The 17,432-nt window shown below is 47.8% G+C and overlaps 1 protein-coding gene across 5 annotated transcripts in view; it reads left to right on the top strand.

The window, feature by feature from the left end:
- Positions 1-9,469, top strand: part of mpp7a (membrane protein, palmitoylated 7a (MAGUK p55 subfamily member 7)) — a 90,908-nt gene extending 81,439 nt beyond the window's left edge. For all 5 annotated transcript variants that reach the window (XM_027021541.2, XM_027021542.2, XM_027021539.2 and 2 more), the window contains 3 exons: positions 207-315; positions 2,195-2,338; positions 8,174-9,469. In XM_027021541.2, coding sequence (XP_026877342.2) covers positions 207-315; positions 2,195-2,338; positions 8,174-8,353 — 433 coding nt within the window. In that variant the 3' untranslated portion in view covers positions 8,354-9,469. The remainder of the gene's footprint in view (positions 1-206; positions 316-2,194; positions 2,339-8,173) is intronic.
- The last annotated feature ends 7,963 nt before the right edge of the window (positions 9,470-17,432 follow it).

Raw genomic sequence — 17,432 nt, 5'->3', positions numbered from 1 at the left:
CGTAGGGCAGCGCAGGACGGGGCAGCGCAGGACCGGGCTAGAGTAGTGAATTTTGGGTCTGACTGCCAGTCCTATATATCTCCATTATTTTCCAGGATCAGGGCAGGCTGTAGTCTAAAGGGCATTCTTTTTGCACTAGGACCAAATTCCAAATTCTCTCTAATTTTTTTTTTTTTTTTTTTTTTTTTTTCCTCTGTATGTCTCAGGTTTATTGAATATGGCGAGTTTAAGGGGAATTACTATGGGACGAGCCTGGACTCGATCCGGTCAGTTCTAGCCAAAAATAAAGTGTGCCTTCTGGATGTGCAGCCCCATGTGAGTGACACCCCCCACCCCCCCAAACACACACACACACACACACACACACACACACACACACACACACACACACACACACACACACACATATATATGTACGTGTATGTGTGTGTATATATATATATATATATATGTGTGTGTGTGTGTGTGTGTGTGTGTGTGTGTGTGTGTGTGTGTGTGTGTGTATATATATATATATATATATATATATATATATATATACACACATACATACACATACGTGTGTGTATATAATATATATAATATATATATATATATATATATATATATATATATATAAAACTCACATGCACTCACACGCATGTATATGAGTTCTCACATTTTCACTCATTTTTTTCACAGTTCACAGTTCTCCTCCAACCTTCTCTCTCCCTCTCCACTCGGTCACCTTCATTAAGTATCATATCATTCGTCAAGTGTCATACCGAACAGAAGAGATTCATACTTTAACCCACAAACGCACTTATCTTCAGTAGCCGTCTTTGGTGTGTTCATTTGAGTTCATAATGTTGATATAAAAGTTGCTCACTCTCCACAGCTTATGTGTGCACACGTACTGGCATCACTGAGATCATCTGAGGTCAGTAGTACCAGGTGTGTCCTGTATCAGTGTTTCCTATGTCTCTAATAAACCTAACACTGACTAAGACTCAAATCATCTGAGTGTCTGAGAGCAGGAGTCTTCCTGACATGTTTGATTCAAAGTCAGGATTATAGGCTTGTTCACCAATAAACAAAAAGCCAGAGTGCAGCAATTGAATACAAAACATATATACCAAGCCTGCTGGACATGTATACCTCCAGCCTGCTGGACAGAGTGCCTTCTGGCCCCAGGGAGACGGTTTCCGTTCCACCGTGACATCATGGAGCGGAACCCGTCAGCCTCATGGACTTAGGACATGCTCTTCCAGGCCAGAATTACAGAGAGGGTCAGATTTAATAGTCTGGTACATAATTATCCAAATATTAACCGAGAGTTTGTTTCTGTTCACCACCATTTCACTTGAGCTTGGCTGTTAAGGCCAGAGAGTTAAGGAAACTGGTTCAGGCAGCTGTAATTAGGTTCTCTTTTTGAAGGCACCTCTGCCTCTATTTAATGATCAAAGAGAACTTCCCAGAAATCTCTCCTGCCAGCTTGGAGCTGATCTCATTCACAGTGGAGAGGCCCTAATAATCTCTCAAACTGGGCAGGCACACACTCACAGGCATGTACCACAGACACGCTCGCAAAACGAGTCAGCAGCACTGAATCAAGTGGCACCTCGCCACCTCCCTGTGAAGCAGGAAGTCCGTTCTGTGCTGGGTTGTCCTGCAGTGTTTTTACGTTCAAAAACCACACAACGGCGTCCAATTGCTCACGCAGCCAGCGTGCACCAGGCCAGGGGTTGTGTAGCTGGACCCGCGGCCCGGCCTGCCCTTCCTCAGCCTGCCACGCTCCGGTGGTCCATTACTGCTTCTTGTCTCTATCCGAAGAAGAAAGGAACAGTGCCAAAACGTACTGTTCACCGTCCGCTTCAGACAGTATTCTCCACTTTATCCCTATATCTCCTGGGCTCTCTCCTTCACTGCATTTTCTCTCTCTCTCCGGCTTTGAGTTCTTTGAGTTCGGCTACTCGGGTTTGATAAAACAGCATGAAGGTAATTAGGGCTTTCTGTAGTGTAGGCCTCGGTTCCCAGTGTCACATCAGTTCAGCTCAGTGTGAATGGTCTGCTTTGTTATGTTTGAAAATGTAATGGTGAGTAATTCCAATAGCGTATGACGGTATCAGTATCACGCCAGTTCAGGATGATGTGATTGATGGTGTTTTGATGACTTTCTTCTTTTTTTTTTTCTTTCTTCCTCCCCTCTCCGCAGACACTGAAGCACCTCCGCACAGTTGAGTTTAAGCCCTACGTGGTGTTTCTGAAGCCCCCACCAGTTGAGCATTTGCGGGAGACCAGGAAGAACGCGAAGTTCCTCTCGGGCAAAGACGACAAGGGCTCGGCCAAGCCCTTCACGGTGAGGAGGCGTCGGCAGATGCGTTCCACTGCTTTGCTTTCGAAGCCTGCCTTACACATCCTGAGGCTTCAAGCAGTTCAGTCTTTCAGCCAAAGGGTCCTCTCTATATCTTATTTCTGTCATTTTTGTCTGGGACCAGCCAGATTTCTATTTCGTGCATGCGTGCGTGTGTGTGTGTGCTAGCAAGCATGTCTGTTTGTATTGGCTTTCCCCAGAGCAGTAATGTGATATGTGACTGAAGTCATGCTTCACCTGTGTGTGTCCTCTCGAAAGATCACATGAAATCAATTAGCACATACACCTTACTTTTGTGCGTGTGTGCGTGTGTGTGCGTATGCGTGTGTGTGTGTGTGTGTGCGTGCGTGCGTGTGTGTGTGTGTGTGGCTGAGAGAGTCTGTGCAGTCATAAAGGTGTGAATTAGCAGGGAGTTTGATAGCTTTCACAGAGTGCAGTTATTGTGTAGATCTTACAGCAAAGCTACGCCTGGCTGATGCTCTGGTCACCATGGGATACCATGAGCCAAGCAGCCTGACCCCTTCACACATCTGGCTGTCCCTGTGGAGACCTTCCACGTGCCAGTGTTGAAGGTCACCGTTAAATGTTGCTACGTGTTGTAAATCAACCAGGTGTGTCTGTGTGTTGAGCCCAAAGACCCAGCCTTTCTGCTCCACATGTCTCCCCATTTCTCTCTCATGCTGTCGCTGTCTCCATCCCCCCCACACTGCTGTCATTCACTCAGCCTCTGGAAAATTTGCAAGTTAACTTGTATCCAAGTGTTTTCTGCAGCCATTTTCCCATGTTTGGTTGGAATGAAGAGGCAGTGCGAAGATGATTAGTGGTCTGACTGTTAGCTCTCGCTCTGCTCCTTCAGCTTCCAAAACAGAAATGATTGCAGACGTTACCACCCATCCACAGCGAGTGGAGATCCGGCATATCTCTCCATCTGCAGAGCTCAGTTGCAGTAGAAGGCTTGTTTATGCACACTTGCATTTACCCCCCGAGGCATAATTCCAAACTTCGCAAAAGGGATTACAATGTGCTGATAAAAGCACCACTCAAGAAAAATGTGCTTTTCCATGCCGCAGCGTTTCTAACAGGATTAGCCAGCTTCAAACTGGCTGCGGTCATACGAAGCGCCCCTCCTCGGTGCTCAAGCGCCGCCATGTTTCCAGACAGGCGATGCCTTAGCGTGGCGCATCTGTGCAGGACGAGCGCCTGGCCTTCAGAGGCAGGCCCTGTCCGTAGGCGTGCTCCCTACTCTTCCGGAGCCATCACGATCCTGCTGACGCCGTCAAATGCACACGCTTCCTCTGTTCCTGGAATGAAAGAGAAGCCTGTCTGATGAAAATGTCACCGGCGTGCTCCGAGGAGTCCTGGGCTGCGGTGCTGCAGTAATACCGGCTGGAGCACAGAACAGGCCTCGCGCTGTTCCAGCTGCAACGGCCCTTCGCTCGGCTCTTTAATCACGCTTGTGTACTACTGATGTCATTTTTCATCACTCCCTTTGTCTTTTTTTGCTCCTTTTTTTCTTCTATAAGAAACTACCAGAGGTGAAAATTCCTCAGGTTTCATAAAAGTGTCACCAGACTTGGATGGGCAAAGCCAGCCAGAAACTCCCATTTCATCATTTAGCATTTAAAGCAGAAAACCAGCAGTCTTTGTTTCCTTCTCCTGAGATGTCTATCGTCTCCCCAGTCATGCACTTTACTTGGTTAGTATTAAAACAGGGACCTTTTGCCATAAAGGATCTGTCCTTTTTAAAATGGATTTAATGCAAAGGGCAGGTGCACTTTATTTAAATCGGTAAAAAATGATTTACGGTCAAGGGCCCGAAGAAGGCTTGGATAATCGGGAGTCTTGCTGGCGAGCGAGAAAGAGAGGGAAAGAGATAAAGAAAGGGTGGGAGGATGTATGAAAATATCTTTGACCAGACCTGGACTTATCCTCCAAACAGTGAAGACAAATGTCCTTTATTCCACCGAGAGTGGAACCAAGAGAAGACGAGAGTGAAAAGGCGAAGAGATGTAGTGTTGGAGTGAGGGCTACACGTGTGGTGTTGAGCAGTGAGGGCTACACGTGTGGTGTTGAGGAGTGAGGGCTACACGTGTGGTGTTGAGCAGTGAGGGCTACACGTGTGGTGTTGAGCAGTGAGAGCTACACGTGTGATGTTGAGCAGTGAGGGCTACACGTGTGATGTTGAGCAGTGAGAGCTACACGTGTGGTGTTGAGGAGTGAGGGCTACACGTGTGGTGTTGAGCAGTGAGAGCTACACGTGTGGTGTTGAGCAGTGAGAGCTACACGTGTGGTGTTGAGCAGTGAGGGCTACACGTGTGGTGTTGAGCAGTGAGGGCTACACGTGTGGTGTTGAGCAGTGAGAGCTACACGTGTGGTGTTGAGCAGTGAGGGCTACACGTGTGATGTTGAGCAGTGAGGGCTACACGTGTGATGTTGAGCAGTGAGGGCTACACGTGTGGTGTTGAGCAGTGAGGGCTACACGTGTGGTGTTGAGCAGTGAGGGCTACACGTGTGATGTTGAGCAGTGAGGGCTACACGTGTGATGTTGAGCAGTGAGGGCTACACGTGTGATGTTGAGGAGTGAGGGCTACACGTGTGGTGTTGAGCAGTGAGGGCTACACGTGTGGTGTTGAGGAGTGAGGGCTACACGTGTGGTGTTGAGCAGTGAGAGCTACACGTGTGGTGTTGAGGAGTGAGGGCTACACGTGTGGTGTTGAGCAGTGAGGGCTACACGTGTGGTGTTGAGCAGTGAGGGCTACACGTGTGATGTTGAGCAGTGAGGGCTACACGTGTGGTGTTGAGCAGTGAGGGCTACACGTGTGGTGTTGAGCAGTGAGGGCTATACGTGTGGTGTTGAGCAGTGAGGGCTACACGTGTGGTGTTGAGGAGTGAGGGCTACACGTGTGATGTTGAGCAGTGAGGGCTACACGTGTGGTGTTGAGCAGTGAGGGCTACACGTGTGATGTTGAGCAGTGAGGGCTACACGTGTGATGTTGAGCAGTGAGGGCTACACGTGTGGTGTTGAGCAGTGAGGGCTACACGTGTGGTGTTGAGCAGTGAGGGCTACACGTGTGGTGTTGAGCAGTGAGGGCTACACGTGTGGTGTTGAGCAGTGAGGGCTACACGTGTGGTGTTGAGCAGTGAGGGCTACACGTGTGGTGTTGAGCAGTGAGGGCTACACGTGTGGTGTTGAGCAGTGAGGGCTACACGTGTGGTGTTGAGCAGTGAGGGCTACACGTGTGGTGTTGAGGAGTGAGGGCTACACGTGTGATGTTGAGCAGTGAGGGCTACACGTGTGGTGTTGAGCAGTGAGGGCTACACGTGTGGTGTTGAGCAGTGAGGGCTACACGTGTGGTGTTGAGCAGTGAGGGCTACACGTGTGGTGTTGAGCAGTGAGGGCTATACGTGTGGTGTTGAGCAGTGAGGGCTACACGTGTGGTGTTGAGCAGTGAGGGCTACACGTGTGGTGTTGAGCAGTGAGGGCTACACGTGTGGTGTTGAGCAGTGAGGGCTACACGTGTGGTGTTGAGCAGTGAGGGCTACACGTGTGGTGTTGAGCAGTGAGGGCTACACGTGTGGTGTTGAGCAGTGAGGGCTACACGTGTGGTGATGAGCAGTGAGGGCTACACGTGTGGTGTTGAGCAGTGAGGGCTACACGTGTGGTGTTGAGCAGTGAGGGCTACACGTGTGGTGTTGAGCAGTGAGGGCTACACGTGTGGTGTTGAGGAGTGAGGGCTACACGTGTGATGTTGAGCAGTGAGGGCTACACGTGTGGTGTTGAGCAGTGAGGGCTACACGTGTGGTGTTGAGCAGTGAGGGCTACACGTGTGGTGTTGAGCAGTGAGGGCTACACGTGTGGTGTTGAGCAGTGAGGGCTACACGTGTGGTGTTGAGCAGTGAGGGCTACACGTGTGGTGTTGAGCAGTGAGGGCTACACGTGTGGTGTTGAGCAGTGAGGGCTACACGTGTGGTGTTGAGCAGTGAGGGCTACACGTGTGGTGTTGAGCAGTGAGGGCTACACGTGTGATGTTGAGCAGTGAGGGCTACACGTGTGGTGTTGAGCAGTGAGGGCTACACGTGTGGTGTTGAGCAGTGAGGGCTACACGTGTGGTGTTGAGCAGTGAGGGCTACACGTGTGGTGTTGAGGAGTGAGGGCTACACGTGTGATGTTGAGCAGTGAGGGCTACACGTGTGGTGTTGAGCAGTGAGGGCTACACGTGTGGTGTTGAGCAGTGAGAGCTACACGTGTGGTGTTGAGCAGTGAGGGCTACACGTGTGGTGTTGAGCAGTGAGGGCTACACGTGTGGTGTTGAGCAGTGAGGGCTACACGTGTGGTGTTGAGCAGTGAGGGCTACACGTGTGGTGTTGAGCAGTGAGGGCTACACGTGTGGTGTTGAGCAGTGAGGGCTACACGTGTGGTGTTGAGCAGTGAGAGCTACACGTGTGGTGTTGAGGAGTGAGGGCTACACGTGTGATGTTGAGCAGTGAGGGCTACACGTGTGATGTTGAGCAGTGAGGGCTACACGTGTGATGTTGAGCAGTGAGAGCTACACGTGTGGTGTTGAGCAGTGAGGGCTACACGTGTGGTGTTGAGCAGTGAGGGCTACACGTGTGGTGTTGAGCAGTGAGGGCTACACGTGTGGTGTTGAGCAGTGAGGGCTACACGTGTGGTGTTGAGCAGTGAGGGCTACACGAGTGGTGTTGAGCAGTGAGGGCTACACGTGTGGTGTTGAGCAGTGAGGGCTACACGTGTGGTGTTGAGCAGTGAGGGCTAGCTGCAGTCCAAGCGTAGACCATTGCTTCGTTTTTGCAGCCTGTTAAGCCAGCAGGCTTTTTTCTTGCTACTCCGTTGTCCAAACAAGCCACTGTCTGTGTGAATGTCCTCCATCTGCCTTCCCCACTGCGCTTTAGTCGCTTGGCAGAATGTCACCCCGTATCTCCTGCTCATCTGTGGCTACTGGGTTTTCGTCCAGTAAAAACCTGTTCTAAATCAGTAAACCCACACTAACCGTGCCACGTTCTCTAAGATTAGCGATACGGCCAGCCCTCTCCAGCATGAGCACTGACGCAGTGCCCACAGGCCCAGGGAGGGTCCAGAGATTCTCACGCCTCTGGGAGAATGGCCATGACCAGCCTGTACAAGGTGCCTATAGGTCATTAGTATTTCTCATCGCAGAACACGCTGGGTGAATGTTCAGCGCATTGCACTGTAAGCCAGCACACTGGGCTGTGTATTGTGTGCGCGTGTGTAAAGTAGGTGTAGCACGGATGTAGTAGGTGTAGCACAGATCGGGCTCGTCCTCGCCAAGTGAAGTGGCATTCCCCAGCGTTCTCTCTCTGGCTTTGACTGACTTGTGTAAGAGAATGGAATATTATGCGCGTGTGGGTCGTCGCTTGTCTGATGTGGTTCTGAGGCTGTCAGGCATTCACATGTGTGGCTCTGTAAACCTGTGGTGAGCACCGTCACTTCTCAGCACCGCTTATTTGAGCTGCTTCAGATCCAGACCTCAAACTATAACAGGACTGCCTACCACTTCACTAAAACATAAAGTATCACTGTTATCCTTTATAGATCTCTAGTAGATATTTTCTGCATTTCTCCCTTTAAAGCAAGTTTTACTTAAAATGAAAAAGTATAGCTCTCTTTATGGACTCTGGATTTGAGGGAGTCCATGAAAATTCCTTGGTTCTGTCCGTTCCAGACTGTAGCAATGGTATTTAATTATTTGTTTGTTTACGTGTATCTCGAGTTAGTGTGAAGAATCCTGTGTTCTTTAACTCATTTATAAATGTTTGTTTGCTGTTTTTGTTTTTTCTCAGGAGGAGGACTTCATGGAGATGATCAACACAGCTCAGCAGATGGAGAACCAGTACGGCCACCTCTTTGACAAGGTCATCGTCAACGATGACCTGTCTGCTGCCTTCAGTGCACTCAAGGTCACCCTGCGAAAGGTGGAGTTGGAGGCACAGTGGGTCCCCGTGGGCTGGACCCACTCCTGAAGGATGCAAGCCCCCCAAGAAGGCCAGGGAAAACCCAGGGCTTCAACATAAGAGGAGGAACTGGGGAAAAGGGGACGAACCTTGTGGACTCAGGCTGCTGACTCAGTGTTTTGCTCTGCCTAAATATGCTGGTGGGGATGGCTTGTGCTATTTTAACGGGTCTCCTATAGGGGTTTCTGGCTGCCTGCAAAACTAAAAGGAGGAATTATGGTTTTATGTTTGTACTTGGTCACCATAGCTGGACTGGACTATCTAATTACACTCAAATGTCGTCAGGTGTTGTTTAGCAGCTGCTGTGGGTATGGGTGTGCTGCCAGTCAAGTGGTTGGGTGGCACTAGCCACTCCACAGTGTAATTTTAACGCTAGTTTATAGAAACCAAAGTGATGATTATTTTTCTGTGATCAGTGTACATGTTTTGTAATGAAGCTTTGGAAAAGTTGAATTGTTTTTGCCTTTCACATCTTAAATTGCTCTCACTGGGTGATGCCTTTTTAAACACACAGTGCCCCTGTCACTGGTATACTACAGAGTTATTGTGAGTGTCAGTATCAGTATTGATACGACACCGACAAAATGTTTAAAACAGAATTTTGATGAATTATTTCCAGGGGTTCCTACGTAGTTGTATTTAATTAGAAAATTAATATATTTTAATATTTTCAGGGGTTTGTCTACTTTTTTATACACATATACAATGCCCTAATTGTCTGTGTGTTACAAGCAGCTTAGAGCAGCAAATGGAGGGCCAGTGACGCCCATAATGAAATGCTGAATGTCTCTGGAGAATCACCCAGGCATTATCGCCAGCTCTCAGGAGATGATGTCTTCTCTCTCGCTGGGTGAGGATGGTTTCAGGTGGGGTGGTGGCATGGTTTTACCCTTCTTATTACATGGCTGGAGACCTTGTCACATTAGCAGAGACATCTCATATAAACATACCCTGTGATGTCTCAAAACGGCTCCGCCTTAATGATCGCTGTTGTGGATGATGGAGTATTTGTTTTCACTTGTTTTTTCATCTCGTGTTTTAATCCATTTCCCGGTTAGGCTCTGGGCTGCAGTCTTGTCTCTGTCGGTCTGCTGCACCTGTCTTCAATAAATGCTTTGGGTGAAACCTTGCTGTTTAATTGTCTCTGTGCCGTGACCTTCATCGTGGATGGGAGCATGCTGCCTTTACTTTCCCACCCGTGAAGTGCAGTGCAACGGCGAATAAGTGTGGAATAAACGGATCTCTTCAAAGGTCGTTCTGTGGAAGTCTGCACTCTTGTGCGTTGTCCTCGGGCAGTAATTCATGTTTCATTCTATTTTGATTATACTCTTGTAGTTATTTTGCCAGTTGACCGTGCGTTATTGATCATGACCCTCTAGTGCCTGTTCATCTGGTGTTCAAACACATACTCAATCTATGAGATGCTTCGCATTGCAAAAACACACTGAGCATGGGGAAAAATGGTTAAGTAGAAAGAATCAGGGGTGTGCACGTGTGCATGCGCATGCGCGCGTCTCATCCATCCAGACCACTCCGATTAACAAACGCAGAAGAAAGGTTTGCCGTGTTTTAACTCAGATGTGGGGCAGCTGTCCTGACAGAGTAGGCAAAGTGGGGCAGCATTCTCTCTCTGCTCCTTCACTCGGGGGGGTTACTCCTGTTTGATGAGCAGCCAGAACCCAATGCCGTGACCTTCATCTCCCTTGGGCAGCCCTTCACAGCCCAAAAGCTCCAGGGAGGTTCCGCAGGTCACGAAGAGGTAACCACGCTGTCCTGTCTGCTGTGTGTCTTCATCCCGCATTCATTTGTTCCTCAGTCACTTGCTATGGATAGAGGCAGATGAGAAGAATCAGAATGGATAACGCAGTAGAGAGAGCAACAGCCAGACAAAGCAGCTCGGTGGGGCGTGCAGTTCACCTAGCACGTCCAGCTAGTGGGCTGCTTTTGGTCACATTTTCTCCCTTTGCTTTCATCTTGTACTTGTTAGCCCACGGACAAGGGATGGCAGCTAAGCAGGTGGAATGAGGGAGAGTTTGGGTACGTCTTGCTTCCTCTCTTCCTCCAAGCAGCGTTGGACTCAGCCTGCAGGGGACAGGACATAAATGAAGCCCAAAAAAGAAGGATGACCTGGTGAGAGAGAGAAATGGAATGGCGCTGATACAGGTGCCCCACCCCCCCCGAGCCCCTCTGCTGGAGGCCGTGAAGCTCCGCCCTTCTCACTTAGTCAGCCCACTTATCGCTGCGAGTGAGTGGGAGGGGTCGATCACGCCATCACCCTTTACACAGCTACTCTTGTTTGTTTTGCACTGTTGTTTTAATGGGATTCACAGGATTCTTAAGCAGGTTGACCTGTTGGGCAGGCAGCGCAACCCAGGCAGGGAGAAAAGAGAGCATTCTGGGATCATATGGATGGTACGTTTTGATCAGTGTATGTAATGTAGAAAGGAAGCATGGCTCATATGCAGCCTTTTGTTTGTGTGTGTGTGTGTGTTCTGCTAAGCAGTTAACTCAGAAGGACATGTCACTCTGAGAAGCGAATGTTGCATCAGCCTCTCTGGAGTGCTCGTCCATAGTGGGCAGAATGGGAATGCGTGTTTCCAGATCCAGTTTCTCCCACACTGCCACCAATAATCTACAGGACCCGGACAAATCACCCGGGCCGCACACGCAGCCGCCTTTGGACTGAAGCAGACTCGTTCCATCTCCCTCTCTCTCTCTTTCTCTCCCTCTCTCTCTCATATTTTTGCAGCTAGTTATATTTGCATCCTAGATTACATGAGTAAGAATGTGTTCTGCAAATCAGTGTTACTGATTTAAGATAATATACAATATGTTTCTTTTTGTCTGTACCTTGTCCGCAGTATGACATCACCACCAAGGTACTTGATGCTAATCACGGCTTCCCAGTTTAAAGCAACGACCTGCTGGGTCAGAGAGACCCAGGCTGAAACCAGAGCGAGGTTTTTCCAGTCGGTTTTAGCAACCTCGGAAGCCAGCCCGCAGGATGCTGGCTTCCTTTATCCCGCCTCTAATGTTCTTCCGTCCTCTGAATGGGTCGACGGGGCGCAACCTTTCTTCTGTCTGCCTACACATCTGTCCCTGCCTCCTTGCTCCTGTTTTCTTTCCTCTGTGTAAATCTTCCCGATAAACCGCCGTTGCATATGAGCAGCCCGGAATCTGAGCTCTGGGACGGAGCCGAGACGGTAAACGCGCAGGAGACCGCCCAGAGCCGCTCTCTGGAGTTCGTGTGTCTTGTCCTCCACGGCCCATCGGAAGCCGTTAGAGTCGACTTAACTGGGCCTCTGTCCTGATATATACTCCAGTCATTCTGATTTAAAGGATGGCGTGATCTTCCCTTGACCCCCGTGTCCCCTGCCGTGGACGCCATCAGTCCCACAGTCGTCCGAAGCAGCGGATGTGTTCTGCAGAGAAGAGCTGGAGGTGGGTGCGTGGGTGATCATCGGGGTTCTCCTTACTACTGAGCTCTGATATTTCCCCAGAAGAGACCCCCTGAGAAAGAGACTTTTGTACTGTAAGCTCAGACATCCTTTTCTTTCTCCAAACTTTGATCTTTTTTTTTTTCCCCCCTCCGTCCGTTTTGCATCTCCCAGTCAGATTCATTTACTTCTCCATTTGTCTCAGCCGCTGATTCTCCCATATTCTTCTTGCTTTTTATCCCATGTTAATATGCACGGTAAAACATGGGTCATCTCAGGCAGTCTTGAGGCACCGGACTGCAAGTGAGTCGACAACGTCCAGACGGTTGCTCTACAGAGCCGGTTGCGTTAGGTTCACAAACTCGCCCTGCTTTTCTCATCGCACCAGAGGGAAAGCGAAGAGACAGGTCACGGAGACAGGACGACGTGAGAAGGAACTGAGGGAGAGAAATGATGGACAGGAGAGAAGAATGAACAATGGAACTGTGGTAGAAAGCAGGAGGGTGGAAAAACAGAACCCGTCTCATGTTCATTAGGCCGCTACATTAGCTCATTCCTGTAATATGAAGTCCTATAGACCTGCGTTGCCTTGAGCTGCTCCAGCCAATTAAACCCGGCATGGAACAGGGGAGTGAGGATGGCATGCCGCACGGTCCTCTGTCCTCACCGCTCCAAATGGTGGGCAGGGACCTGGGCTTGTTCACGCACATCTGCCTTGCATGTGTCGTCGTGGTTAGTGTGTGCGTTTGCGTGTGCATATGCGTGCATGCGAGTTCTCAGCAGTAGAAAAACAACCGAAGTTAAAAGTTCATTGTGCGGCAACTGTTTACCTCTGTGGTCATCTGGAGGCCCCTCTGACATGCAGTGTATACGGCTGAACCCAGGTTCACGGGCCGCACTACGAAAACACGCGCACAGTCCTGGGAGAACAGATTAGCAATTCTGTACAGCACACTGACAGCACACTGACAGTATTTAGACAATATACAGTCAGCAACGGGGGAGTGCATTGAAAATGTAAAGACAGGCCCACTGACAGTGTTGGAGGAACACCTTGACCAAGGCTGCCTATGCACACACAGTTCAGGGAAATCACGGAAGTCGTTTAGGGAACGCACTGGCAAAGCTTGAGGAATGGGGGGGGGGGGGGGGGGGGGTGGACTTGGGAATGTCCGGCTGCCCTACGGATGTCTAAGTGAAGGCAGATCTGTCCACCTCCTGTTTTCTTAAACTTTCCCTCACTGCTCTCCAAGGAGCCCTTTCACCCTCCACATCAGCAATGCTGATTACCTGGCCAGAACAAGTCCACACACAGCTAACACGGGCAGGGTGGGCGTGCGGTGGGGTGCTTGTGTCAGGAAACGGCTCGTGTGTGTGACTGTAGGTGTTCTTAGGGGGTTTCGGTGCATATCAGTGGCTCGTTGTGCTTTCCCCATTTGTTGGCCCTTAGCATGTTTAATGCAACTTGGCCCCCACACTGAGGGAATTGCATTCGCATTGTTAGCATTTAGAAGAATTTTCTCTTGCCTGTTCTCTTTTACAATGAGGTGTTTTTCTAGTGTTTTTCTCAAGTCCTCTAAAAAGAGTGAGTTGCCTCTTGTCTCTCTAATCTGTAAGCTAATATATTACAGCTTTGATTTTAAATGTATGTGGATAGCATAATGTCATCATCTGTATGGGTTTTTTTTTTCTTTCTTTTATATTCGAACACACACAACACACACGTGAGCAGCCCAAACTAGACATGGCTCAAAGCTGACTCCCAGAGTTGGTCACTGAGGTAACGCACACCCACATACACACATACACAAGGTACACTGTTAGTTAGCTGTGACTGGATATCCTCAGACTTTGACATGACCAGAGGAAATAATGACACACTGTCAACCATGATCAACCGACAAACAGTCTCACACAGCTTACACACACACTGAGCACTTGCTAGCAGCCTGTGCACACACGCGGTTCGTACTTTCCACATTTTTGACAAAACACACAACTTGTACAAAATTGGCCACTGTGGCCTCATAGGAGTCGGTGGTGCCATGTTTTACAGAGGTGTTCGGGTCAGCCTGCTCTGCTGGCGTGTGAGAGTGAGTGAGAGACAGACAGACAGAGACTGAGAGTGATCTGAGAGCAATAATCCGACTGGTTCACCGCAGAATAATGAAACAAACCCTTCTCTTGATTGTGTATTATGACATACTGGCAGTTTGTTACTATACAAGCCTCTGGCAGTACCAGATCTTTCCCTCACTGTCTCCCTTTTTGCTCCGTTTTTTTTCTTTGTCCTGCTCTGTCACAATCTTAAGAGTCTACTTTTCCAACACTTCTCAAGTGAGGGGGTGGGTAAGGTGGAGAAGAGGACAGTGTATGTGTGTGTGTCAGTGTGTGCGTTTGACACGCTGGCAGGGCACGTCTCTTTATGAGCTAACGTAGTGAACAGTTAAACATACCCTCTGCTGTAGTGACTCTGAGCTAGAGATGTGTTATGCAGATCCTAGCATGACTGGGAATTTGTCCCAAAGAAGTGTGGATCCACACACCAAAAAAAAACAACTCATCATCAGTATTTAGATACTTACTCAGAATTTCTCTTAGACATGAAGGCCTGGTTCTGTTATTCTGGTGGTTAGATGTGTAACAGATCTTGCTTCTGGCAGAAGACATTGGAGACCTTTGTTGGAATCGATCTTCTTGCTCCATAGATTTGAGAACTGGGTGGAAGGTGCTACGATGGCCAATGCTAGCCAGACATTTTCAGTGATGGACAATGAATGTACAGAGAACAAACTAGAAGATTAGAAGAAAGGTGCTTGTATTTGAGAAGCCGAGAGTTGGGTCCCTAGAACCATTTGTGGTTACTTAGAAAATGCAGTACATGATGACCCAAATTCAAATACCAATAGCCACAATCCACAACAAAGCCTCTCTGTACACTTTCAGTGCGGTGTGGATCAGTTGCACTTTGGTTCTCAACACTAGCCTATCAGGAAGCCCTGTGAATTCATTGGCTCCCTTCAGTCTTCAGCAGGCTGATGGAGCTTCCACAAGCCCCAGAGAACTCAGCTGGCCACCCTGTGAGTCCTGCCATTAATGGAGGAGCATGCAGCCAGCTCTTGTTCCCCTGCTTCAGCCAGAAGTGTGGAGAGGTCAGGAACCTATGCTAGTAGCTGCCGAGTGTGTGGACACGGGGCCACTTTAAACACAGCACTTCTCTTAGTGAAGGCTGTAGTGTTTGTGATCTCAGAAAACTGCAGGAATGTCTCGTGTAACTCTAAGTGCTTTTGCATGGTGCCACGGCCTGATATCACCGTTACAGATCTTCCCTCTCCCTTCTCCCACAGTTCTCTTGCCTCTTCTGCCTTCCTCATTCTGTTTAATGTGCGTGCACGCACACACACACACACACACACACACAACTGTCTCTGTCCTGTGAGACATGTTTGTGCCAGTGGTGGTCCATTAGTTTAGTTCAGTCCAATCCCAATGGACAGCTTTTCCGAACACAGATTAGACCTAGTTTGAGGCTAAATTACACTATTAGTGGGACATTTCACTCCCATATTGTTTAGTCTTTAGCTAGATTTGCCCTGTGTCATGAATACCAGCTCTAAACAAGAATAAAGTAAAAGCCAGTAATAGTAAAAAGTACTACACCACATGGAAGTCCAATAGAGTCAGACGCACGCATCTGCATGTGTTCATCCACAGTAAGAAAGGGAGGGAGCAAGAGAGCAAACCTGTGGTATCTGCCTGCAAAGGTTATAAAACAAAAGTCAAATTGTATTAAAACCCCTGACACGTTAGTGGCATGGACTGTAACCGGCCCCCCCGCGATACGATCAAAATAATAATTACATGGAACAGGAGAGGAAAGAGAGTTAAGATCTGCGTTTTAGCTCAAACATGTTGAATGGCTTTGAAATATTAGAAGCAGTGGCTATCACCAGGAAAGATGAGTGCGTGAGTGGAGGCCTGGTCACTGGGGTAATACAGCCAGATGCATTGTGGGTTAAGGCCATGGAGAATCAGAGATGTGGACTGTGTACACTGAAAGAGAAAGGAGTGTATTATCATTTGTTTTATACAGTGTTTAATATTATGTGATGGTCCATTCTTTGGTCTATCACCAAACATCTTTTGTATATACACTTTGTGGTTTTACATATAGTGGGTACACAGTTTTTTGAGGCTAAACTATTTAAGTCTTTATGATGTCAAATTTGGCTGGTATTTTGGAAAACTTGGTCATATCACATCACATTTTGGATGCTGTGAAATAGCTTTTTTCTGCTAAGTGGCAACGTTAAATGTGTGAAAATAGCTCAGTAGATATCTTGGACTTTGTAGTCTTTGAATGGTTGGAAATGTTTAATATAATGATATGATTTTCTCAAATTCATGACTTGACCTTGTGGCTGCAGCATCGGCCTGTTTCCATATCTACGAGCATATAGGGTAAACGTTCCTGTTGGTTTAGCAAGATGAATTGAGCAAGAAAAAATGAGTAATTTTAAGGAAAAAAGAATACACCTAAACAAACAAACAGAGAAAACCCCTCTAATATATACTGTCAGAAAGAACCATTATTGGGTTTTCCATAAATCCATATATTCATAAATCTTTCTTTTAACATCTGTATTTGACAGTCAGTTTTGTGTTCCAAAGAAAGCACATGCACCAAGGAGCTTAAAACACACGCACACACCACAATTGCAGGTTTACCTCTGCGAGAGGGCTGTGCTGTAATGCTCTTTGTTACAGAGCAAACATTTTGAGTCATATCTAATGATGTTTTCACAGCGCCGATGAAAGGGTTAGTACAGAAATGGCCTTTATGGCCTTGGGTTTATAGCACAGGGCCCTCATGAACAGTAAACAGGCACTATGCAGAGTGATGAATGCTTAGCTTTTGATAAGCACTTCTGAAGTATTGGCTTGTTTATGTTTTGACCACATAGACATAAAAGTTGTGACCCTTTGAAAGGTCTAGCATGGTCCATGCAGCAAAAGCCAGAACAAAGTCTAGCTGACTGTAACCAACTCGACACACAGGTTACAGCACTGTATGTCAGTTACTTCTACCAAACAAGGGGTGTATATTTTTTTGAATGTGCAGAGAAGTGTATAGTTTTGGTTATATGAAAACAAGAAGTGCTAAATCAACTTGGCCATCTCTGAATTAAAAGCAGTGAATCATTACTCACCAGCTTTTAGTGCTGTTTTATTTAGTGCTGGTTTATTTATTTATTTATTTATTTATTTATGGCTATGGCAATATGAATCAATATCGTAAATTAAACACAGTCTGCTTAAATAGCCATTGCTTCAGGTATTGACAGTGCGCTCCAGGTGAGGAAAAAGGCCAATTCATGTTAAAGGAAGTTGATGTGCTTATGCAGCAGCCGTGAAAGCCATCACATAATGCTTCATAAACGCACGTATGCTCAGAGGACTGCTTTTGTCTGCTGTGGAATATTAAGTGTGGTTTTCTTTGGCACCCGTATATGTGTGTATATGTGTATACACCCGTCTAGCCCATCCAACCTTTTCCAGGGCCTGAGCACTTTCTCATACTCACCGTTACCTGTACAACTGCCTAGAAAAATATTCCATAAAATAGATTTGTTTGATTTCTTCAAATGTTG

Source organism: Electrophorus electricus, chromosome 14 (genome assembly GCF_013358815.1).
Source record: "Electrophorus electricus isolate fEleEle1 chromosome 14, fEleEle1.pri, whole genome shotgun sequence".
In the NCBI taxonomy this organism is placed as follows: domain Eukaryota; kingdom Metazoa; phylum Chordata; class Actinopteri; order Gymnotiformes; family Gymnotidae; genus Electrophorus; species Electrophorus electricus.
This window is presented reverse-complemented; position numbering and strand designations above follow the sequence as displayed.